Below are 24,582 nucleotides of genomic sequence, written 5' to 3'. Positions count from 1 at the left end.
TATGTGCTGATTTATACATGTGTGAAAGGGAGGGAGCGTCTTGTTCAGTTCAGTCCGTACAGACAGATATGAAAGTTCAGAAGGTGACATTCAAATGAACTCTGTACACAAAAATTGCAGCCCATTTTCTATGGCAGTATGAGTTTGTTTGGTTTGGATTTGCTTCTGTCGATACTGTTTAAAGTGGTGCACACGTGTTTTAACTTAATGAGGCTGTTTAGGCCTTCTCACAGGACTGTGTTTGATTGATTGACATCTCTCTACTGTAAGCTTGGTCACACTAGCATTTGAAACAGTGACATTTCATCACATCTATGTGATTTGCTTGAATTTTTATGTGCACTACCTACTAGAGATGTTAATAATTAACCGTTTAACCGTTAATCAACATTAAGAACGTTTACCGATTAATGCTATCGGTTAAACGGTTCAAATTAAATGTGAAAAATTAAATAAAAAGCTGAGCAAAACTCAGAAGAGCGGCGGTCAGTTAAAGGATAATAACTGGTCCACCTTAACAGCCCACCTTAAGTGAGTCTGAGCCGGTGTTGCAAGATACAGGAAGTTGGCTTGGGGTCTTGAGGAGTTGTAGCATTTATTCACCAACAAATAAACTGTACATACACCGCACTGCTACGTTCACAGCTACAACCCAGCACTCACCGCCGCCACACACACACATGGCCCGGCAGTTATCGCTTACGTTACGCCACGCTGACAGACCGTATGTGTGTGACAATGGCGAGCACGAAGCCACCAGCAACGCTACACCTGCGAACGCAGCACAAAAACACACTGTTTGTCAGACACTTGATAACGTTACGCCAGGCAGACACATAGCTGACAACCTCGCAGCTTAAGTAAATGATGCGTTGGAGACTTACAGGGGAAGTGGCTGCTAACTCTCTTGGATGGGTGAACGGGGGACTCGGTTGTCTGTTTTACGAATACACTGCAGCTGGTGATAAATGACGGACTTAACCTGTTTGTACATCGGCTTATCGTTGCAGCTGGGCGGCTTGTTAGGACTAAAACCACAACATCGCTGCATGAAACGCACTAATCTTGACATTTAACAATTAATAATCAGTTAACGAGGGCTGGTTATCAGTTAGAAAAAAAAATCTAAATTAGCATCACTACTACCAACATCTGCATATAGACTGAGCCTTCGGATAATTTTCCTCTGCTCTAAAAGCTGATGTTGATGGAAATTGTAAAACTTGAAATGAGTCTGTCAGACACACGGAAACAAATAAACAGCTGTATCGAAGCAAAAAGTTGTGAAGCTTGCAGACGGAGAAAACAGATGGACACACAGGCATACGCCAAGAGTAACGCCTTCCAAAGAGATTGATGGCACAGAACAAAAATGGGAAAGGCTTGATATTTTCTGTTGACAAAGGCAGAGGATGAAATATTGAAAAGACAGAGCAACCAGGACGAGACTGTCTTAGCTGCGTTAATTAGAATGAGAACAGGGATAGGTTCGGGGATAAGACTGACTTGTCTGGGGGTGAATATGTGAAGTTAGTAGGCACCAGAGGCCGTGATTTGGGTTGAATGAATATAACACGCTTCTCTTGGTTTGCCCCTTTGCCTTTGGCTTCTTGGGGTCACTGAGCATTGCTGAGGTCACAAGTCACTCCCAATTGTAGGGTAATATTTATAGTCATTACTTAAGCATGGACTAGCAAGTGTGCTTACATTTAACCATCTTGGTGACTTTATTTATGCTTGTTTTGTTGCTCCACTTTTGCTTCATTCAAGAATCGCAAAGATCAGAAGCGACCCACAGATTCCCTGAATATTTTACTTGAAAGGAAGACAATAAATATTTCATTATTCGTGGTCAGTTGAATTCTTTAAGTGCCACGTCCTTTGTGAGAGCGCCTCTCTGTGTTTGAATTGCCATGTGTGCCTCTCGGGAGAATGCTTTGGTGCGGGCCCCAGCGGCTGGGAACGAGAGTGCTTGTTGTAGTTTGCATAGCAGGGGTCTTTAAAGTCTGCCCGCGGAGGTCATACGAGCAGCCAACGCTGGATTAATGCCAGCCGTGCTCCTGGGTGCGATGCATGACTGGGCATTTGCAACAGCTGAAATCCTGTGACGGCACACAGAGTCCATCAATTATTAATTGTTGTTACTGTGGAGGAAGATTGGAGGATGATCTCCTCGCATGGATTTTGCTTTAATAAGCATAACATTTCAGTTCAACTTCAAACTTATTTAAGAAATTTCATTTTCACCTAGAAGTGCTTTACATCTGCTGCTCTTACAGGCATCCTCAAATAGGGATGTGTGAACTCACAGGCTTTCCAGCTCTGACAAAACTAATGCTGCTAAAAAACAACTTTACAGATTGGCTCCCATACTTTGTTCCTGTGAAATGGCAAGTGTCCAGATTACTCAGCTATACTTAACTTCTGTCTTCTACTTCTGCTGTCCCAATACCTCCCAGGAAATTATAATCACACTTAATGTGAAAGTTGGATTTAACTGGAGGTGGAATTCTAAAAAAAGCAACAAGGCTCTTCACCATCTGTCTGGGCTCGGTCAAGTAATCCACGTGAGCAGTATTTGCCAGGTGGACAGGGAACCTTTCATTTAGGAAATTGTGCTGCCTCACTGACCTTTGCTTTAGCCCTCTTCCTCTTCTTTTGTTATGGAGATGAGAGCTAACAATGATCATAATTGTAGATAGGAAGGTGCTGTTAATTTGACCTTGAAATTGCTTGTTTGACCAACAGTCCAATACCTAGAGATTTTCAATTTAAAATGACATAAAACAAAAAAAAAAGGCAATAAATCCTCACATTTCAGAAGCTGGAGTGAGTAACGGTTATTTTTTAGGCATGTTTGTCTTTATTTTGACAGATGAGAGTGTAGAAATGAGGGAGGGCGGAGAGAGAGGGGTGTGACCTGCAACAAAGGTCCCAAGGTTGGAGTTGAACCTGGGACATTGCTGTTATATGGCATGCGCTGTAACCACTCAACTAACACAGTGCTCCTTTGGCAATTTCCTTAATAAATGACTTAAACCTGCATCATTTTCTGACCACCTGGAGGCAGCGCAGCAAGATGTGTACAAAGCATTGACACACGGGAAACGTATTGGCAAACAGTAGGCCTACACATTGAGCAACATTAGCATTCATTTATGGTCGTATCTGAGTTCATCCAACAAATGTAAGTTCAATCTTCACGCTCCTTTTTACAGCCTTGTTTTTGGTCTCATTCTCGGTAGTAAATTTCCACAGGCTCTCGCACAGTTGAAGCAGAGCCACAGTCCCATTCCCCAATGTCAGTGCCTTTTTCCTCCTCTTTTTACAGTCATCAGAGCGTAGCTATCAAGATAACAATGTAGGCTACAACAGATATAGTAAAACGTAGCTAGCTTCAGTTCCAATGCTCCCTCTATCGCTGCAAAATGGACAAGCCATAGTGTCCACGCCTACCTAGCCACCTGCGGGTCCATTTACGACGGCGCCTCTTTTTTTTTTATACGTTTCAGCAGACAGGATGGCACAGATGACCAAGGCAGAAAATGGTTTATGATAAATATTCTTGTGGATCAGCTAATTGATTTATTGGCTTATCATTTTAGCACTCGTAGGGGTTAGATTATCTGGAACCTCAGTTTGCACAGGACTGAAACTCTTGGTTTATGACGCTCTGACTAACAGCTGTTTCTCTGGTTTCACAACTAATTCAAAGTTTCACAATCAGAGGAGGGAGATAACTTTTTGTAGGTGTAAGATGACTTGGACTGACAAAGATGAGCAACATCTGTATACATATCACCATCTTTATTTGTATCACTACAGTGGTTGTTGAAATAACAAGGCTTTAAACTTTATTACCATGGACTTAATGGGGATGACTAAGTGGTCATTAAGTATTTTATCATCTTGTGAAATGTTAACAAAACCGTCTCATGGTGAGAAATAATCCCTCTGGTGAGCTCTCCAGTGTGATCACAACATGTTTTCGGACCGCCGTCTCTTACAAACAATGAGACACCCAGTATCAGCCAACATGCTTTAAGAGTGTATCATTGAAGAGATACTCAGACGCAAATATTACACAATCCTGAACTGTACTCATTGAATCATAAGTAATGTCAAATACGCTACTAGCAAGCTGGTCTGCATCTTTCAGTACTATCGGAGCTCAGCCATATATAGTTTGTATAAATTCCTGTGGTGAAAGCCTGCATGTATGGACATGTGCAGTTGGCTGATAAGAGAGGAGAGCCAACGTCTGTGTTGCTTTGTTGCACTCTTGCGTCAAGACATCTGATGTGACTTTTAAGGACAGCACAGAAGCAAAGGGCCACCTGCAGCTTTCACCAAATTATCAGTTCAGATTGAGTTCACAGCCTTTTTTTGTTGTTCTCATATTGCCGTGTTCAGTGTTTATTACCTTTTGTAAGTAGAAATGGAATTTAAAAAAACATTTAAAGTAAAAATTTGCACCATGTGAAGTTAACATTAAATCAAATGTAAATTTAGCAAACCAAAATCTTTTTTAAAAAATCATTATTTGCCTGTCGATGGGGGCGTTCAGTGTTGTGCACTGCACACACACAAACACTTTTAAGCAAGTGGATTATTGGAAAAATGCCCAGTTTTGTAGCCTAAAGCTGAGCTAAATGCTAAACTTTTTTAACCAGTGAGTCGCTAACCTTCCCTGCCGCCGCATGGTGCTTGGCAGGTAGTGTGCTGTGGGGTTTTTAGAGCTTTCTTGTTGGAAACAGCTGCCTGCTGCGGCCGAAAAGGACGCTATGAGAGCGTCCAACCAAAACAGTTGTGGGCCAGAAAACCAAAACAATGAACTGAAAAGCGCTAAAACGCTCAATAGAGCTGAAGGGAACGGTGTTGGGTGATAATAATCTGTCACTTCGAGCAACTGCTTTTACATGACGCATTTGTAATTTGATCAATTGTTATTACAATAATATTGATTATAGCAGCTTTAAGAAACGCCAGTGGTCTAATGATGTTAAACTTGTACATGGCATAAATAAATACCTACTATTTTAATCTGCAGTTAAAAAGCATCCTGTGATATATATTTTTACTGTTCAGTGCTGAATGTTCAAACGTACTGTAAACTGTCAACATATCCTCATACATCATTCCGTATGATATCGCAAGATGTTTTATTCGTTTTCCTACGAATGTCCAGCAACACGTGTCAATATCCGCACGTTACATGCATACCGTCTTTTCAAAATAAACTTCCGTCTTCACAGGAAACAAGTTGGTTAGGTTTGGGCAACAAAACTACTTAGTTAAGATTAGGAAAAGATTGTGGTTTGGGTTAAAATAACTTCGGAAGTGGCGTAACATAAGTACGGAAAGTACTCCTCCCTACGCGGCATTTGTCGCTCTTTATACTTCCTGTTTCACGATTACGTCGATTACATACAAATTGATTTTGTGGGATAAAAGAATTACAGTGCATTACTTTTCGTAGGTATAGCTACAGATGGATTAGGAGAACAGCCCTTTCGTCACTGTATAAAGTAAATTTGAGGTCATACTGCCCAGCCTCTGTAGCTTCTGTGGATACCAGTGTCACATACAGGTGGACATGGTTGACTGAGTGCGTTGGCAAGTATCATGTGGGAGCAGAGGGACACAACAGGAGAAAGTAGAGAAATCCCCCGTGATAACTTAACGCTTAAAGCTGCTTCCCCACCCCCGAAAAAAGATGGCACAGCTGCCTGCAGCATGAAGAATGGGATTGCTGGGAAACTGCTGACCTCGCCGCCACAGTTAGGAGGCAGTGAAGAATACTTGTGATGACAGCACGGGGACCTTTCACTCCGAGATTTAACTTCCTATATTTACTGTAGTTCCTGACTGGCTAGAGTCTCTCTCTCTCTCTCTCTCTGTGTCCATTTCTCTCTTGCTTTAACTCATGTGCCCCATAAAACCGCGGCAGTGCCTCTGTAGTGTAGTGCTGCAAATTTCCCATAAAGCTAAATGAAAATACCAGTGTAGTAGTGAAGTATTTCAGAATTCTGCTTTCACAAACGTGCAATTACATCTCTTTCAGTGGTCAAATCAGCGTAGATTCTTGCTTTCTTTCTGATCCTCATTTCTCCTGATCTGTTATTATATGTCTGTGTGTGTGTGTTCGTGTGTGCATTTGTCTGCCCTGGAGGTTGCAGCCTTGGCTCTGCTGCGCTCCACTGAGTCTGCCAGGAGATCTCATGGACGCCTCAGTGGAGCGGACTCTTAAAAACACTGTTTACCCAAGGAGATTTATTTAAAGTTACAGAGCGGCACAAAGTCTCACTCTAGATCCTTTATGTGTGTGTGTGCGTGTGTGTGTGTGTGTGTGTTACTCATGGTATTTACACATGCAAGTCTGCGTTGAGATGCGATGAAAACAAGATGTGCAAGTGGTGCATTGCCGTTAGTGTTTCCGGAAGGCATACATGAAATTTGATTTCATCGGAATATAGTTCATCCATTGTGAACCAAGTGCTTTGTAGTCAAACGGTACTACGTGTTCACAAGTTCTCATTACCTCCCAGATTGTCCCCAGTGACAATGATCAGGTCATCATGTGTGTACCTTCTTCCTGAACTCTAACGGAAGACTCCCATGCGTATCGTCTGGATTTGCTTACTGTACATACAGTACTCGTCTTTGATGAACAAACAATAGGGGGATGACATGACAGCACCGTGCCGATGTTCAGGAATTTCTCTGTGGGTATTCATGTTCCTCAGTAGAAGGACGTTAAAGTGTTTGGTGAACCCCTGACTTTTCCTCTTGTGTTACCATTAAAACCAAACTTTCAACCCTGGGCTTATGACGATTGGATCGTATATTGGCAATTGAAGGTTTTCACTAACTTATTATCAGAACAAAGATATTATAAAAATAATCCGTAATCATAATTAGAGATGTTCCTTAATTACAAGCCAGTTTGCCTTTGTCTCTTTTCAATAGATATGACGGTCGCATCTCCGTTCTCCATATGCCTGTTAACCAAAACTTTGCTCTGCACCCCATAAGAGTAGTTAACGTTATGGATATGATTTGGATTGTGTTATTAAAGATGAGATAATAATGTAAACGGAACATGATGCTGAGATATTGTCGCACCAAGCACAGACACCCAGACTTTTAAAAGGGAGCCGTTGTTTGAATAGAGGAGACATTGCTATTAAATAGTTTTTTTTAATGTTTGAATATTTTAAGTAAAAATGTTCACATGCTTTTAAAAATGTTTATTCATTCAAAGGTTTGATTATTGGCGATCTCGAGTAACCACGATTGGATGATAGGAAAATAGAAATGATCGCCCAACCCTGTTCCACCCGAGGGATCTCTAAATCTGATGGTCACATTGCTATTAAATTATGCAGAGCACATCCATGCTCCGCAGAGGATCAATCCTTTTTGTTTTTGGAAACTCTGGTTTCCTGTTGTGCCATCATCAGGCCAGAATATAAGAACATTTCTCATAATCTTCTGGGCTAACTGCTGTTAAATTTGTTGAGTACATCTTTGATCCCAAGAGGATAAATCAGTTGAATTTGTAGACGTGTAACCTTTTTCTTTTTTACAAGCTTTGTGTGTATTGTACAGTGTGTGTGTGTGTGTGTGTGTGTATATATATATATATATATATATATATATATATTATATAATATATATATATATATATATATTATATAATATATATATATATTAATATATATATTAATATATATATATATATATTATATATATATTATATAATATATATATATATATTATATAGTATACTACTGCTATGGCTTTTCCATTCAACGGTGCATCATCTTGTAGATACTAGCAGGCTTTTAGACTTTTAGTGTTATTTTAGGGTGAACTATTTATTTAGGACCTTTTAACTACATTTGTCAGAGTCTAGTCTGCAGTGGGCTGTTAAGTTGTGAAAAAACAACAACTATTGATTTATGTTGATTGCAGAAACCTTGCGTTTGGATGGCTCGTGCTCTTGGCTACTATGCTGCATTTGGCAGCAGATTTTGTCTCTGAAATTCTGCTGAGTAGATAATTGCTTTTCCCTACAATAAGTTGACAGTTTGAAAGATAACGAAAGATGCATGAACTCAAGAGGTCTTAGGAAAACACTGACGAGTTAAAATAACTGGCCTGTGAAACAATATAACCATTATCTTCAGTCACGTGTTATTGTGGATACATATACACGTAACCTGTTCAGACCGACAAACGCCTTATCAAAACAGACAGGAAGACCTGGCATGTGAGTGACTGTGCTGTTGTGTGTGCTTGTTTTTTTATGCAACAATTTGCCAATTATCTGCCTGTATGTTTGTTGGCCTGCGTGTTTTTTAGTCAAATCTGACTTCTGTCTTTTTTTTCTGCATAGTACGTCAAGATCCCAGCTCCCACACCAGAGTCCCCTTCTGCTCTTCGCGTCTTTTCCTTCTACTTATCCAGCGACAGCAAAGACCAACCTCAAGCCAGCTTTGACTGCATCCATCAATATGTTTCAAGGTATGGAGTTAATCAGCTGAAACTTGTTATTTTCTTGCATTAAAGTACAAATTAAGTACAATTTAATTTATTTATCCTGACATTTTTCCCCTGAACTGTACTTTTTTCCCTGATTTACGATCCTCTTGTAAGCTCCAGGGAAAACTATTTAGAAATCTTTTTTTCCACATAGATTGGCAAATATGTTCTGCAAACAATTAAGTGAAGCTTCATTTGCTAAGGTTCCAGATCTGTCAGTCATAACAAGTGTCTGATTTGATCTACTGGTTGTGGCACGTGTGACCCCAGAAAACACCTTTTTGTCATCTTCATAGGTCATCAGTCTTTCTGCTCTGTGTGTGCCCACGTCTCTGAATGCATCGTGAGAGACAGTTAGCTCACTGCTTGCTGTACACAGGATGGGGCAATTGTAATTTCCTGTATATTTCTGGGCTGACCCTCTCATTACTGAGACCTGCGATGCCTTGTTTATGGAGTGGATATGCTTGGAAACTGAGAGTTATGCTCTGTTGCTGCCTTCGGCTGCCAGATGGCTAACTGTGGTCTCAACTCAAACTCGTTGTGGCTCCAGTCAACGGCCGTAGCCAAGACAAACAGTGTAACAGCGTGAGGGCAAGATCCTGCTCTCTCTGCCCTCACATTTGTTTTGTCATTTAGAGGATACAGAGGAGAAATGATCACTGATCACGTATATAATTGTGTTGTGAAAAAAAATTTGGCATCACAGTAAATCCTTGATTGATTTACAGCTTTAATGCAGCCCAGGTTCATGTATTAAACTTTTTCACTTTTGTCCAAGATGATCTTTGTTTTGCAAGTGTGCTGGCAGAAGCCAGGCTAATCCTGGTGGTTTTCCACAGGCTCTATCCTGCTTTGAACCAGGATATCTGGCTTTCTCACATGCAGGGGACTGCGGAGCTATATCTAGTGTGTGACATAACATACAGTAACCATAGGCCTGTCTTAGCCAGCTCTCACCGCAAAGCCACTTTATTCTTTATGGCGTCCATGTTGGTATGCTGCCCTCATATAGCTTATAGGCCTATGTCTCTACAGTGTTTACTGTACAGGCGGCAGAAAGCCCTGCGGTTCAACAGCTCCGTGTTTTTGTTTTGCAGTGACGGCCGCGAGCAGCTGGAAGGTCAAGGCATCATCCAGGACAAGATCACAGTGTGTGCCACCGACGACTCTTACCAGATGACCCGCGAGAGGATGTCTCAGGTGGAGAAGGACAGCTGGAGCCGCTCCGCCATCGAGATCAAACCCGGAGCCACACATCCAAGTAAGAATAGACCAGAGGTCTCTGTGGAGCAAAGACAGGCTCAGAGGATGATACATCTTCACGGGGAAAGGCCAAACAGCTTTAAGCTTAGAGGGATCAGCAAATTCAATGTGCATACAATGATGTCATATTAAAACAAAAATAGAAATATAATCGCACCAATAAAACTAACAGGAATACGTTCCTCACATGAGAAAATAATGCAGATTTAAGCTGAAAACCAGATATTATTTTAATGTGTAATGAAACCAGATGTGCAGGCAGTATTTTTGGTTATACATATAAGACTAAGACTTTTATTGGCTTTTTTCGCTGTCAGTTTGTTGTTAAAGGGATAGTTTGGGTGTTTTGAAGTGGGGTTGTATGACTTACTTGTATTACTTACAGTAGACGACGGTCGGCAAACCCCCCCAGCATCGAGAAACAGACAGGAGTACCGGCACCGGAGCAAAGCAATATTGGCTGTGGACGGGTATGGCAGCAAAACGTATTTTAGCCACTTAAAAGAAAGGCTCACCTAAAAAAAAAAAAAAAAAAGACATCCGATTAAGTGTACACTATATTTAGAATATTTTCCGACGGCAAACTGAACTAAAAGTGAAATGTATCTTTACTGTTTTTGTCATCTGAGTCCGGTGGCTTTGGAGAGAGCATAGATAAGTTTCACTTTCATTTCAGTTCCCCATAGGAAAGGAGAAGGAAAGGGCTGTCTGGCGGCAAGATAAAGCCGTGAAAATATTTTAAATATAGCGTATATAGATAATGATTTTTGTTTTTTGAGATGGGTCTTTCTTTTAGGTGACTAAAAATATTTTTTTCTGCCGTCCCCGTCCACAGCACTGTATTGCTTTGCTCCGGTGTCGGTACTCCTGTATACTGGAAGTAATACAGTGACTATGGATAAGAACCTCATGCAGCCCCACTTCAAAAACGCAGAACTATCCCTTTAAGTCCTATTTAGTCTCACCTCTTACATCTGGCTTTGAAAGGAGTGTGGGCGAAATGGAAGTTTGGTATCAGCAGCATCTGTCTTTAACCATCATTTCAGAGGTAAAAGGCCAATTCAGAGATTCAAAGCCAGGTTCGTCCTGTTTATGCTGTTGAAAAGTGTAGTTATTTCTTTAGCAACAACAACTTAATTCTCCTGCAGTGTCTCCTGCAGTGTGGTGCCACACGTTTGTGCAGAAATGTCTCACTGTTGTTGCAAACGTATCACAAGCCAAAAACTGAAAAGCAGAAATTCACAGGTGACAAGTTGTTGCTGCAACATTTGAATTTTGACAGACAACAAATTTCAAGCAGTGTTTGCAGAGTGTGTTTGTGTGTCTTCTCTGACCTTAATCATCAACTATACCTTACATCATTAATAATATGAGAAGAGACATGACCTGGCAAGCTACTTTCTCTTTTTTTTCTTCCCCAACCTTTGCTGTTATTATGCAATATTTCTTCTTGGCATGATTCAGGACTCCGTGTGTCAGTGCTGGAGCTCCAGGGAGGAAGAAACTCTGGGTGGTTTAGACCAAATTTAGACTGTGTGGATTGTGTAACATCAGGCAAAGATGACTTGGCAACATATATGCCCGTAGGGAGACATTTAATAACTGCACTCTGCATTCAATAACGTTCACCCTTCAGCCTCAGGAGGTGCTCAATAACATATCATCAGGCGTGTCCAAACCTATAGAGCATGCATCTGACACTCCATACATCACACACCATCATTATTACTTCATTCTATGTATTTTTCTCAAGATTAATGGCTGCTAGTAGAGTAATGATCGTGCATAGAGTTATTATTATGACTTGGCAAGGCATACTTTTGTGGTTGAAAGGAAAGCCTTCTTTTCCTGTACCTCTGCCCCACTCTGACCTTCAAAGCACAGATTAACCTGTAATGGGATTAGCACAGAGAGATAGCTTTCACTGGCCCGTCTGTCTGCAACGGACATGTAAGCAATGATCAATGGGTTGTTTACATCTGAAGACAAATAGCTGCAGGCCTACAGCACATGTGAGCTAGAGATAAAGGTTAGTAGAGGGCATTTTAATGAATGTTACCCCCATTAGTCAAGTCAACCAATTGTTAAGACGGTGCAGTTCAGAGAGTATGTACACATGTTGAACAGGTAACAGCAGTGGTGAGAGTTGTAAAATCTGACTGTTACATCTCTGCTTTTGTTTGACCTTTGTCTGTGCGTTCGTCCGAATGGTCCATTCTCAGGCCTGGAGGGCATTCCTTAAAATTTGGCACAATTGTCCACTTGGACTCAAGAATAAACTGATTTGATTTTGGAGGTTAAAGGTCACTGTGCCCTCAGAAAACACGTTTCTGGCCATAACTCAAGAATTTGTATGCTAATTATGACAATTTTATGACAATTTCACACAAATGTCTAACAGGATAAAATGATGAAGTGATGACATTTTGGACAGACATGGATGTAAACTGTAATTTTAGTTTAATGCTTGCATGACACTCATGACATTCAATGAGGTCCTGTTGTAGATTTTTCTTGCTCAGGGCTTGTAAATCAGTTCCAATGAGCTTGAATTTAAGTCTCTCTAAATGTCGGGAAATTCCTAAGATTAGATTTCTGGTGACTTACTGAGACTTCAAATGGGGTCGTGTTTACCGTGTTCAAAAGAAGAGTCCATATGAACGCCCCTCTCTTGTGGTATTCACGACCTTGTAACATGTTGTGACGTGTTTGTTGACGTTGTCAGAAATGGCGGAGGCCATGGAACTACATTTTTCGTTACATAAGTTAATATATTGAAATTTTAGTCGTATATTGTTTTGTTTTTTATTTTATGTGGTCTGAGGAAAATGTTGATATTCCCAACTGCCTCATCTTTTTCCTGTGTCATTATGCCTTTGCATTTACTGCATTATGTTACCCGCTTGCTAGCTTGCTAAATTGTCAGCCTCTGTGGCTTCTAGACGCCGACATTAACGTTCATTTTCCCGTTGCTTAGCAGCGGTGTTGTTCACGACTTAACCACTTGAACGCCAAGCATATTGTGTACACGACTTCCCACGTTGTAAACACAATCTCACGAGTTTCATTTGAAGGCACCAATATTTGAAGGCGAAGGATTGCTTTCGATGTAAAATGCACATTAACAAATATTTTTTTTCCTGATACTGAGTAGGGTTTCAGGGCAATGCAATACAAATACAACCACAACCGTATGACTGTGTGTACATAAATCTTATTCTCTCTATCTACTTTTTTTGTGTGTTCAGGTAAATGTGTCAAGTTCAACAAGAGGCCGGCTCCTCTGTCTGCATCAGACAGCAGCTTCTCCAAGCAGCCTACCAACAACCGGAAGAACGGCGTTATGGCCACGCCGACCCAGAAGCCCTTGAGGGAGCGCATCATCCACCTGCTGGCTCTCAAACCCTACAGGAAACCAGAGCTGCTGCTGTGGCTGGAACGTGAAAGATCCGGCGCCAAGGACAAGGCCGACCTGGGTGCCATACTGGAGGAGGTACGCAGGAATCATTTGTGTGTGTGTGTAAACATACTGTATGCTTTACATGCATGCGTAATTGGTTTGCACACAGGTTTTGTACATTTATATGACGTGTAGAATCCTCAACACATTTGTACAGGTCTAAAAAATTTTTTTTTTTAAAATTGTCTACACTGTATCCTTGCGTTTGCACCCGAGCATTTAACCTATACCTTTGCATACTGCCTACGCATGTGGCGTATATAAACACTACATTACTGCAGCCAGGCATTAACACATTGTAAAAATGCATTTAGCAGGGTTTAATATGATGATTAAGTATGTGTGACCCAGAATCTGAAAAGTAGAGATCTATGTTCCAGCTAGTAAACATATAATTGTATACTGAGAGAAACCAGCTGTGCTTTAATTGAACTTGTGATCTAATTTAGAAACGTTTACTTTACGTGACTTTCCTGTATACATTTTTGAGTAATTCCTAAATGATGTTTGTGTGTTTGTACTGTCAGCGTTGGTGCGTGTGTGTGTGTGTGTGTGTGTGTATTTACTGCCCTTGTGCTTGTTGACGTGTGTGCACACATGTGGTTTTTCGTGTGCGTGCATGTGTGTAATTAGGTCGATGCTGTAATTGTCTCTGCAGAGATTGTGTTTGCAGTGGGGCGGGCCGCTCTGTCAGGAGGCCCCAGAAAGATAGATGTCCTCTGAGAAAGTCAGTCTGACGAGATTAGAGAGGAGGTTAAAGCCTGAGACTCTCAGCTGGGAACAGAATCTCAGAAAAAAGGCTTTTGCTTTTCAGGAATGTGGATGTGCCACTTTCAGGACTCCAGTTAGTGACAGTGTTACGATTTGACTCACTTATTACATTATATTGGTTTAAAGACATAACTATAATTTCTAAAAAATTGCGGTTGTTGATTTATCCTGATAACACAAGTTTAGAAGAAGCCTGAATTTGATGGTTGACAAAGTAAATGATAGAATATTAGTGAAAGTGTGAATTTTATTGTACATTTAGGTGTCATTTTAAATCAAGACAGGGATTTAATATGTTGCAAATTTAAATTTTATCTTATTTTGATGAATGGTTTGATACCATTTTGGATATTTACTGTTAAATGTATACTATATTTGGTAAGTTATTATATATTATTGTTTCTTAAAGGAACAGTGTGTAACATTTTGAGGGATCTATTAGCAGAAATGGAATATAATATTAACTTAGCTTAGAATGAGTCCTTTATATCTACATAGGGAACGTGTCCTCTTCATAGAGCCCGCCATGTTGCTCCGCCATGTTTCTACAGTAGCCCAGAACTGACAAACCAAACACTGGCTCTAGAGAGAGCCTTTTAAATTTTTCCGTTACCTGAAGGCCACCGTACGTAGTTCTCTGACACGTTGGTGAAACTGCAGTAATGTGAGCCGCAGAGTGCAAAACCGTGGTACCGCCAGCCGCCGTCTGACTTCCGTTGCTCCTAAAGTACTGTTATTATGGTAAGGATGGCCTCTGAGTGAGGCGAACGGCGTTACCACGGTTTTTCACTCGGCGACTCACGTTACCGCAGTCTTGGAAACAGAGGAGTGAGCGGAGGGGTACTCAGTTGGTTGCAATCTGCAACCATACCACTAGATGCACACTGCACCTTTAATTTATACGTATGACTGGCTTTTTAATTCTAACAGATCCCAGGTCATTTTCTTACATAATCTATGATAACATCAAAGCATCAGATTTTTAATATTTGTTTTAAGAAATTAAATTAAATAAAGAAACAAAAGACTTAACTTTTACTTTGTTTTTCAGGTGGCAAAAGTGAATCCCAAAGACAGCAGCTACCTGCTGAGGGATGACTTCTACAAGCATGTGCAGAAGGACTGGCCAGGCTACAGCGAGGAGGAGAAGCAGCTCATCAGCAGGCTGCTGGCCAGGTGGGTCAGAGGCGCAAGCTCAACCATCTCTGCTGCTACATCAAACTGATCATTAAATCAATCTCACATTGTACAGCCTATTTCTCTGTCACTGTGGGTGTACATAAGGTGGCTCTTCACTTTTCAATATGTCCAGGGCTTTTGTGGTGTTGATTGTTATCAACAAAATAGTAATTGGACATAAAACCGGAGTTTCTCACAGCTCTATATCAAGCAGTGGCACCATTTGTTATCGCTCATCTTTTCCTCTCTCCTCCACATTTTTCTCTCTCAGTCCCATACATTTCTGTACAGGTGCTAATCAGCAATCAGAAACCAAGAATCCGTTTCATTTTCATGCTCAAAGACAGCTCTCCTGTAAATCTGCATAGCTTTGCAGTGATGCCAGTTAAATTTGAATCTTTCTATATTTTCTTTTCTCACTTGCAAATTAGCATATTCTTTCTTTCTGTTTAACAGGAAGTTGCAGCCGCAAATCAGCCACCAATCAAGGAATCTTCAAGCGAATGGGTCGGTGCTGAAGACCTCAGAGGATGCAACACTACATCACAGCACAGCGAAAAATGCTGCAGTGGTAAATTCCCATTATTTCTTTCAGTAAACTTTAAATGTATGAAAGTGATCAATCTGATTTTAACATTGTTTTTTATGATATCGTATGTAATATATGTATTTTATGTATGTATATGTAAATATCTATATATTATATGTTGTCTTTGGTTTGTTGGATTTAGATGACTGCTGATTTTTACACTGTACAGGTGAACTCATTTAAAGTAAAGGTTGTGAATGGTATTTTGTATGTAGTTTGACAGTCAAAGATTGACTAGCTAAGTTCTGTGGTTTTCGTAAGGAAATATTAAGGTTGATTCTGTCCTTTTTCTTCTTCTAGAAACGTCCCGTGCCTTGTGACTCATTGGAAAGGCTAGCCATTAAGAGACAAAGACTTGCGGACCAGAGGTTGCAACAGCAGCCCGCAGTAAACGGACTCTTAAACAATAAAGGACCAGACATTGCTGCTCCTACCCTCAACCCCAGTTTCCACACAAAGACCGAGTTTCAACGGACAAGTGACCATACTGGTAACCAGAATGGCTTACCAGGGGGCCACAATCGCTTTCCTCTAATGCACAAACTGTCTAATGCCTCTGACACACCTGTCTCAGAGAGCAGAGAGCAAGAACCCAAAATAAGCAGCCACCCGCCACCACAGGGTGACTGTGACTACGCTCAACAGCAGCTCGCCAACAGTCAGCACAGGAAGAAGAAATCTAAAAAGCACAAAGACAAGGAGCGGGAGAGGTTAAAAGACAACAAGGCCAGCGAATGGTTAGAGACGAGTCCTGATCTCAAGCAGAAACCGGACAAACTTGACAGTAAGGAACTTCTTTTACGTAGACTTTTCTCGTTACTGATAGTAGCATTCCTCTTACACCGTTTGATCACATCCTGAAACCAAGACAGTGATTAGGTGGAGTGTTACCACATTTTGGTAAAAGGTTAAATGGACTTGCATTTATATAGTGCTTTTCTAGTCTTCTGACCACTCAAAGCACTTTACACTACATATCAGCATTCACCCATTCACACACAGATTCATACACTGATGGCACAGCCTTCAGAAGCACTTCTGGGTTAAGTATCTTGTATCAAGGACACTTCTACATGTGACCCAGAGGAGCCGGGGATTGAACCGCTGACCTTCCGGTTGGTAGACGACCTGCTCTACCCTCTGAGCCACAGCCGCCCCGATTTTATATTTCACGATAAACTCTTTCCTCCATTTTGACTTCCATGTGGCGGTCCGACTTGGAGAAAGTTCGGAGACATCACTCAATTGCTTGTTTGAATATTACATCTGTGGCAGTGGCCTCTCCAAAACGCTGTTGTCTCTCCTACACTTAACCTACAAAATAACAGGTTAACCACACAGACTTTGAGCTGATGATCAGCAGTGATTGTGTGTGAGGTCTCTCTCTCTCTCTCTCTCTGAGCGACCGTTTGTCCGACAGCCCACTGGTGCATTTATACAGTATTATCTCACAAGCATGACTGCGTTTGCTCCCTTAAGCTCATTCTCTTGAGTCCTCAGTGTGTTATGTGGCTGATTGACTCAACAACAGCCCGAGCAGTGCTTTGCGTCTCTGAGCTGACACGTCTCCTGATACCCACACAGCTAGTCTGCACAGAGGCGGGGACACACACACACACACACACACACACACACACACACACACACACTCATGCTGCGTTTTGCAAAACAAAAACACATTACTTAACATTCAGACAATGACAACGTGTCATGGAGATGACTGTACTGGCTCAACTGGATCTAATGTCATTTGCTTTATCCTGTGCTTTTATTCCAGATCCTGACATCACAAACGCTGTGGCCTCTGAGGAGAAGCCGGATTACGTGCTGTGAGTAAAAATTTAAACAGTTTCATTTTGAACACATTTAAGATATATCGGCTGTTAAAATACAGTATGTGTAAACATGAAACAATCGAAACCATGATCCATTTTTAACTGTATGTTTTCAGCTACCAGAACTTACAGTGATTGGTCTTGTTAGTAGACATATTTTACTTTATTCTTTGTATTTATTGCTATTGTTTAGCAGAACTGGTTCTACTGAAACATTCAATAAAGAATTGTCTCCAATGATGCTGAACCCTGTATCTGTATTGTTGTGCTGCTCTCTAGTGTCTAAAAGAAGTACTGCACAAAAGGAGAATTTGAGGAAATGGCCCCTTTTTTTTTTTTTTAAACTGAAAAATATGAATTGTCTGTGTGTCTCCGTGTAGCTCATACGGCACCATCAAGAGTTTGGAGCAACGCAAGAGGTGCCAGGAGGATTTCTGTGCAGAGTATGATGAATACAAAGACCTCCACTCCCGGATCGCCACCATAACCCACATGTTTGTTCAGCTAGGATCCAAGATCAAAAGCTTGTCCCCCGGCACACAAGAATATAAGGTACATACTGTACATACAACCAGATTTGATCTGCAAATAAATGCAAAGTTATCATTTTATGCAGCTAAATTAATATTATATAATACTATGATTTGTGTTTTGTGCCATTTAGATAATGGAAGACCAAATACAAGAAAAGTACAACAAGTATCGAAAGGTAAGTCAAACACTGAAATGGTTTAACGTACTTTGTTTGTTTGTTTGTTTTCGTCTTCCTAAAGATATCACATTGGAATCTTTTAGCTCCATATCACATCTGTACTGGAATACATATTATAAGATACCTACATGTTATTTAAGCAGAAACCTTGAGTGATTACTTTCAGCAAGACCCCAATATTAGACAAGCCAAAGCACATTTGTAAACAGCACCAATCATCTACTGAACCTTTTGTACTGTGTAAACAGGACTCCTCTTTTTAATCAATGCTCATCAGTTGCTTGAAATGCCAGACATATTGCTCAAGGACAACTTAAAAATCATTTGAAAAGGTCATAACTGTCAGTGGTCAATACACTGCATTACCAAACAAATGAAACTCCTTGTTTATCTATTTAGTTTATTGTGGACTCTCACATAGCTCTTTCTCTCAGCATCAGTGTTCTGCCAATATTCACTTAGATGTGCATGCTGTTGCATTAGTAACCGGACAAGGGATGCACCGATCTGACTTTTTCAGTCTCAATACCGATAGCGATACCGGGGCGTTGGGTATCAGCCGATACCAAGTACCGATCCGATACCAGTGTTTAATTAATAAGCCTCACTGTGTGGACGTGACTGGGATCATTATTTTATATGTAAGGCAACAACAGGCTTGATTTAAACATTGCTTTCTTAACTTTGTAAAACAAAATGTAAAAAATGAATACGTAGATAACATAACATCAATTTTGTGAATTTGTATGTATTATTAAAATAATAATTTGTACACCAGCAACTTGGCAAAAAAATCTTAAAAATTAACAGGAATTATAATTCCAGTGTAAATCTTTTTAATGCAGCAACAAATTGGTCAAAACTTAAACAGGAATTAAAATTCCAGTCTATAATGTATATAGTATGCAAACATAAAATTTGATTTAATAGATCGGCTCCATTATCACCGATATCTGATCCAGCTATTTGAGTCAGTATCGGCCCGATATCCAATTCGGTATCGGTGCATCCCTAAACTGGACTTTAAAGTTGCAGAAAATAGACTTCATCAGACTAAATCAGTTAGTTGTAGTCTTATGTAAAGTGTGATTTAAGATAATCACAACATTACTGACAATGTATGTGAAGTCAGACTATTTAGGCTAACATTGTCTCGTGATGACGATGACAGTGCTGCTGAATCAATACTAAGTGTTTCACAGCAGAAACATCTGGAGATATCCACTAAAAAGTCAGCAGTGAAATGATGAGCATGCTTTATTACGAGCCACCCACAGCGACGCTGGAATTGTTTTCACGTTGTGAGTCTGTGTGTGTGTCATCATGGCAACATGTGGTCCTGGAGACACCTGCTATAGTGGGAACTACCACAGTTTTGAGTATTGTTTGAGTACTGTTAATATGTCTATGGACAGTCCGAGCAACGGCTCGCCTGATCCCATCTCAAGGTGGTCTCATATGTTTTTGAAAGTAGACAAGCGTGTAAGGAGAAATTCTGCAATTGTCCTGCACTTTGCTCCATTTATTTCCACCTCTTCATCATCAGTTCAGATATTTGTCATCCTCAGATTATTATCCCTCACTTGGCTGAAACCAAGTGAGTTTATTTGTTGGTTGAGATTAAGGAAATATCCTTTTGCAACTAGTTTTAAAACCGCTTTCTCCTCTCTCCATAGAAGTTCCCAGGCTACCGGGAAGAGAAGAAACGCTGCGAATATCTCCATGAGAAACTGTCCTACATCAAACAGCTCATCATAGACTATGATGTCTCTCAGGTTTCTTCATAGCACTGGCTCTCCCCTTTAGCAGATCTTTTATATGGAACCCCCTTCTTTGCATAAACAACAGTGTCAAACAAAAGGTTTTGGATGAAACTGCAGACGTCAACACGGACTGCCTCTGCTGGGACCACGGATGATGCTGTGAGCACCAATGATATAAATCAGTAACAGATTTCACTCTGGTATTTGTAGGTCTATTTGTCTAGTTTCATTTCTTAAGGGATGTCTCATTGATGTGAAAAGTCCAAGGGAGAGGCAGCGGATTAGGTGTTGGAAAGCATCTGTGCACATCAAATTGCCATGACAGACAATATCCGTAACAGTTTTTGCGAGGTTGTTAAAACTAGTGTCGGTGTAAGCCATTTTGATGGAAATATGACTAAAACTTACTTTGTTTTTGATGCTTGTTTTTGCTCCAGGCAGGCTTCCCCTTTCTTTTCTTTCTTATTTTTTATAAATCTAAAGATTTAAATATGCAGTGTACTTTTCAATTCCATATCAGAGTTGCCTCATTAATGATACATGATTGAAATGGCCCAGTGCAAAAAAAAGAGCTGTTTTATCTCAGATTCAGCCTTCATGTCTTATTATGTAAATGGTGTGAGATAATTCCACTTGTCCCTTAATGTTTCAGGCATTTATCTTGAAGCAAGAGTAGTGTAAAGCAGTGGCTGCATTAGCAGCAAGATATTGAAACCTGATTTTTAATAAAATCTTAAAAAGAAGTTGATTTGGTATAGGAAACAAGTGAAATAATCTCACCCCTTGGCAGAAAATAATACTTTTAGGCTATATATATATATATATATATATATATATATATATATATATATATATATATAAAGTGCTGTATTAAAATGAGGATATCTTTGCAGTGCAGCCAGTAAGGGGGTCGTACTGTTCACCTGGGCTTCGTCCGAAATTGCATACTATGCACTACATACTCAACAGGTGTACTATCGTTCAACATACTTTTGTGCGAATAAACATTAGTATGTGTCTCTTGGGATCCACTGAGCATTAATTTACGTTGTCAAGATGTGTAACCATGGTAACCCACGCCAACCTTGTGACCAAAACAACAATTTGTGAGGATTATAAAGTCTGAACTAATTCAAAATATACATTACGCCTAGCAAAGTGAAATCTTATACTTAGAGTTAAATTGAAGCGTTAGTGATGTTACAGAGCCGTCCGTCAACATCCGTTATGAACATTGTCGTCCCTTCCGCATTGCATTGTGGGATATTTATGCCTCCAAAGTTGTCCAGTGTTGCATACTGTAATATTTCACCGGAAATAGTATGCAATTTGCATTCTATTAGTTTCATACTGAGGTTTCGGACATACTAAAATATCTCACGTACTGTTTTAGCGTACTTAGTGCATGTTAGTATGGGATTTCGGACGCAACCCTGGATCCATCTGATTGGCTTGGAGCATTAGGTCCTGACACTGAATTCAAATTCTTAAAAAAACGTACTAATATGTTAAAGCAGCTGATTCCAATGAGAAAATATTCAAATGGTTTGACATGTTAAGATTGAGGTAAATGCAGTCTCCCAAATGCACTTGTGTTTAAAGTATTTATTCACCACACCCCCTTTTCTTTGAGTGACTGGTAAAGGGACCAAAATGCTTGATGGCTGTTGCAATAATTTGGTGAGGAAGGTTGATTTTTCTCCCGAAAGCCATTACTGACACTGTTAATCAGGCTTGAAGTCTAGTTTAAAGTATTCTTACCCACTGGAAAGAAGTGTCTTTCTCTCTTTTTTTCTTCCTTAGAACTACTGATGTATTTATTTTAAAGCCACCTTCCTCCATTCTGCGCTGTAGGTCTCCTCAGCTTGAAGCGTCAGGTCTTATTAGATCAAAGTGTTTGTTTCCAAGCAGGTCGGACAGGTTGTGAGCAGATCAAAGTTTCGCCTAATATAATATATGTTTTCTCTGTCTGACCTGACACAGTTGTGGAGAGCGAATGGGTTCATCATAACCAGTTTTGGTACTATTTTAAACACTAGCCTGCAGGGTTTTATATCCTTCAGTTTCCAGTTAATAGCCAGTGCCCTTTCAGTTGTTGTTTTTTGCACTAAACCCAGTCTGAAAACAGCAGGCTAGTAAAAAAATCCATTCAGATTGTAATTGTTCTTCATGGTTACAGTTTTTGTATTGAATGTTATCACACAGTCGATGACGTAGAAGCCTTAAGACTACACTTTTTATAGGACAAAATCTTCAAACTGCCAATATCAACAAGGGGTCATTATCAACACACATCTGTTATCTGCCTTACATTACTGTTAGCTGTTACATTTAAACCTGTCTTAGCAATTTCACTGTTAAAAATGAATGCCAACAGTGGCTTTCTCACATCACTTTCCGAAAGAAATGTTTCATGATGTAATTTAAATAATTAATGCACAGTTTGATTGGCTACTTACTCATCGGTTGTAATCATTCTGGCACTCTGTTTTTACATAATCATCATTGAGACATCTGGTCAGGTATTTATCAGTAAGACTTTGGTTTTTACTGCGGCTGATATTCTTATTGACTGCCCATCTGATTCAGCTCTGAGCACAGTTTGATTGGAAGACTGTCTACAGTGATCTCTGCTGTATTTCAAGCACAAAAACTCCATTGTTGAAATAACAATGCTCAATCACTTGCAGGTAGTGGGAGGTAATTATTAAAAGGTTTCATGGGAGTACAGGTATAATAGTGTCACGTGGTTGATTGAAGGCTATAATTATCAGAGGGTTCTTGAGTTTGATGGAGACCATAATTATCTGTGGGTCATTGATGACTCGCTGGTCTTGAGGACAGCATACTTCTTCCAAAATCACTACATGAATTTTATTTATCTGTGCAAGTCTTAATCACAAACTGCAAAAAAAAAATGCATAAGGTGTTTTGTTTTTTGTGCTGGTGCTGAATATTTACAAGTCACCAGTGTGTATTGCACAGTATGTGTTTTTATGTACCTGCTGAAGGGAAAGCCTCATCTTAGTCACAGAGGAGACAGAGAAGAGCATTATGAACTGTATTTTACAAATGTATAGGCTACTTTCTCTTTTCCTGTTGTGCAAAGTTCAAAAGAATAAAAACATCAAAGTGATTTTGTCGTTTTGCGAGCCCTGCGCTTTGATTTTTCTATGCAGGTAATTCACATCATTCATCTTCATATTCATGTTTTCTTCAATCACAACATTGTTCAGCTGTGCAGTCGTCTGCAAATCTACTGGACTGTGATGTTTGTCTGCATTCGCTGGTATATTGATTATTTTTTGCACACGAAATAGCTTATGGAATTAAGACACCGGCAAAATACAGTTAAAAGCACAAAAAAAATGATTGCATAAAACTCAACATTGTAAACAAAATGCTACTGCTTTCTAATAAGTCACCGATTTATAAAGGGATTGTAAATTACTTTAATAAAGTTAATAAATAATTTATTGATGCCTTTATAGATCTGTTATAAACCATTCATACACAACTTTTGGGTTGCCAGGTTGTGAAAAAAATCCTCTGACAGTAAAGTCTTTTTAGCTCTTTAATTGATCAGGAAGGCTCTATAAACTACCACTTTCAGGGGAAAAAACAAACAGAGGAGACTGGATTAAAATCCATTTATTACCCAATTATGAACTTGCAAACTTGATAGTTTATTTGAAACCCCGCAGGAACCCCTTGACGAAGAGTAGAGTGGAAAACATGAATGTCATATTACAGTAGTGAGCAGCCCCACATCCCCCCTTCTTTTTTCTCTCTTTATCTTGTTTTTATTTATTTTATTTAATTTTTCTCTTTTTTTATAAGTTATTTTCCTAATTATTCCCCCCCTGTCTTTTGTTTATTGTATATCCTTCCTTCATGCACCTAAATGTATTCTGTAACCTGTGATCCTATGGATGGATGGATGGATGGGTAGGGAGGGGGATAGGGAAGGGAATTTGGACATAACTTTGTAAACAGATCTGATGTATGATATAAGAGAAGAAGATGAACCTTTATTAATCCCCGGAGGGAAATTCAGGTGTCAAAGCAGCAAACATCAGCAAACATCAGCAAACATCAGTGAAACAAAGGAGAGGTAAAGGTATACAAAAATTATAAAAACAATAATAGAGATATAAAAGATACAGAGTGAATGGGTGAACATAGTGTGTACAGTCCGTCAATAAATACAAATAATAAAAATAAAAATAAATGATAAAATAATAATAAAATAAATAATAAAATAAATATCTATAAAAAATAAAAATAAATATCTAATTTGTTTGACTTATACATGTCTTGTATCTGTTATTTTTGTGGGATAAAATCTTTGAAAATCAATAAAACATATTTAAAAAAAAAAATAAAAAAAAGAATTGATGTCCCTGGAGCTATTGATGAGTCTATAGCTAGAGTAGGCTATATATATATATATAATATAT

At 39.6% G+C, this 24,582-nt stretch overlaps 1 protein-coding gene across 1 annotated transcript in view; it reads left to right on the top strand.

The window, feature by feature from the left end:
• The window catches only part of LOC141753114 (RNA polymerase II elongation factor ELL2-like), a 32,354-nt gene extending 9,096 nt beyond the window's left edge, over positions 1-23,258 (top strand). Inside the window, exons 3-12 of the mRNA XM_074611481.1 lie at positions 8,402-8,529; positions 9,648-9,811; positions 13,062-13,306; positions 15,096-15,220; positions 15,680-15,794; positions 16,113-16,596; positions 17,590-17,641; positions 18,028-18,199; positions 18,312-18,356; positions 20,036-23,258. Of these exons, the coding sequence (XP_074467582.1) occupies positions 8,402-8,529; positions 9,648-9,811; positions 13,062-13,306; positions 15,096-15,220; positions 15,680-15,794; positions 16,113-16,596; positions 17,590-17,641; positions 18,028-18,199; positions 18,312-18,356; positions 20,036-20,146 (1,641 nt within the window). The 3' untranslated portion in view covers positions 20,147-23,258. The remainder of the gene's footprint in view (positions 1-8,401; positions 8,530-9,647; positions 9,812-13,061; positions 13,307-15,095; positions 15,221-15,679; positions 15,795-16,112; positions 16,597-17,589; positions 17,642-18,027; positions 18,200-18,311; positions 18,357-20,035) is intronic.
• The last annotated feature ends 1,324 nt before the right edge of the window (positions 23,259-24,582 follow it).

Source organism: Sebastes fasciatus, chromosome 2 (assembly GCF_043250625.1).
Source record: "Sebastes fasciatus isolate fSebFas1 chromosome 2, fSebFas1.pri, whole genome shotgun sequence".
NCBI classification, from domain to species: domain Eukaryota; kingdom Metazoa; phylum Chordata; class Actinopteri; order Perciformes; family Sebastidae; genus Sebastes; species Sebastes fasciatus.
Note: the sequence above shows the minus strand (reverse complement) of the source record. Positions and strands in the feature narration are given on the sequence as shown.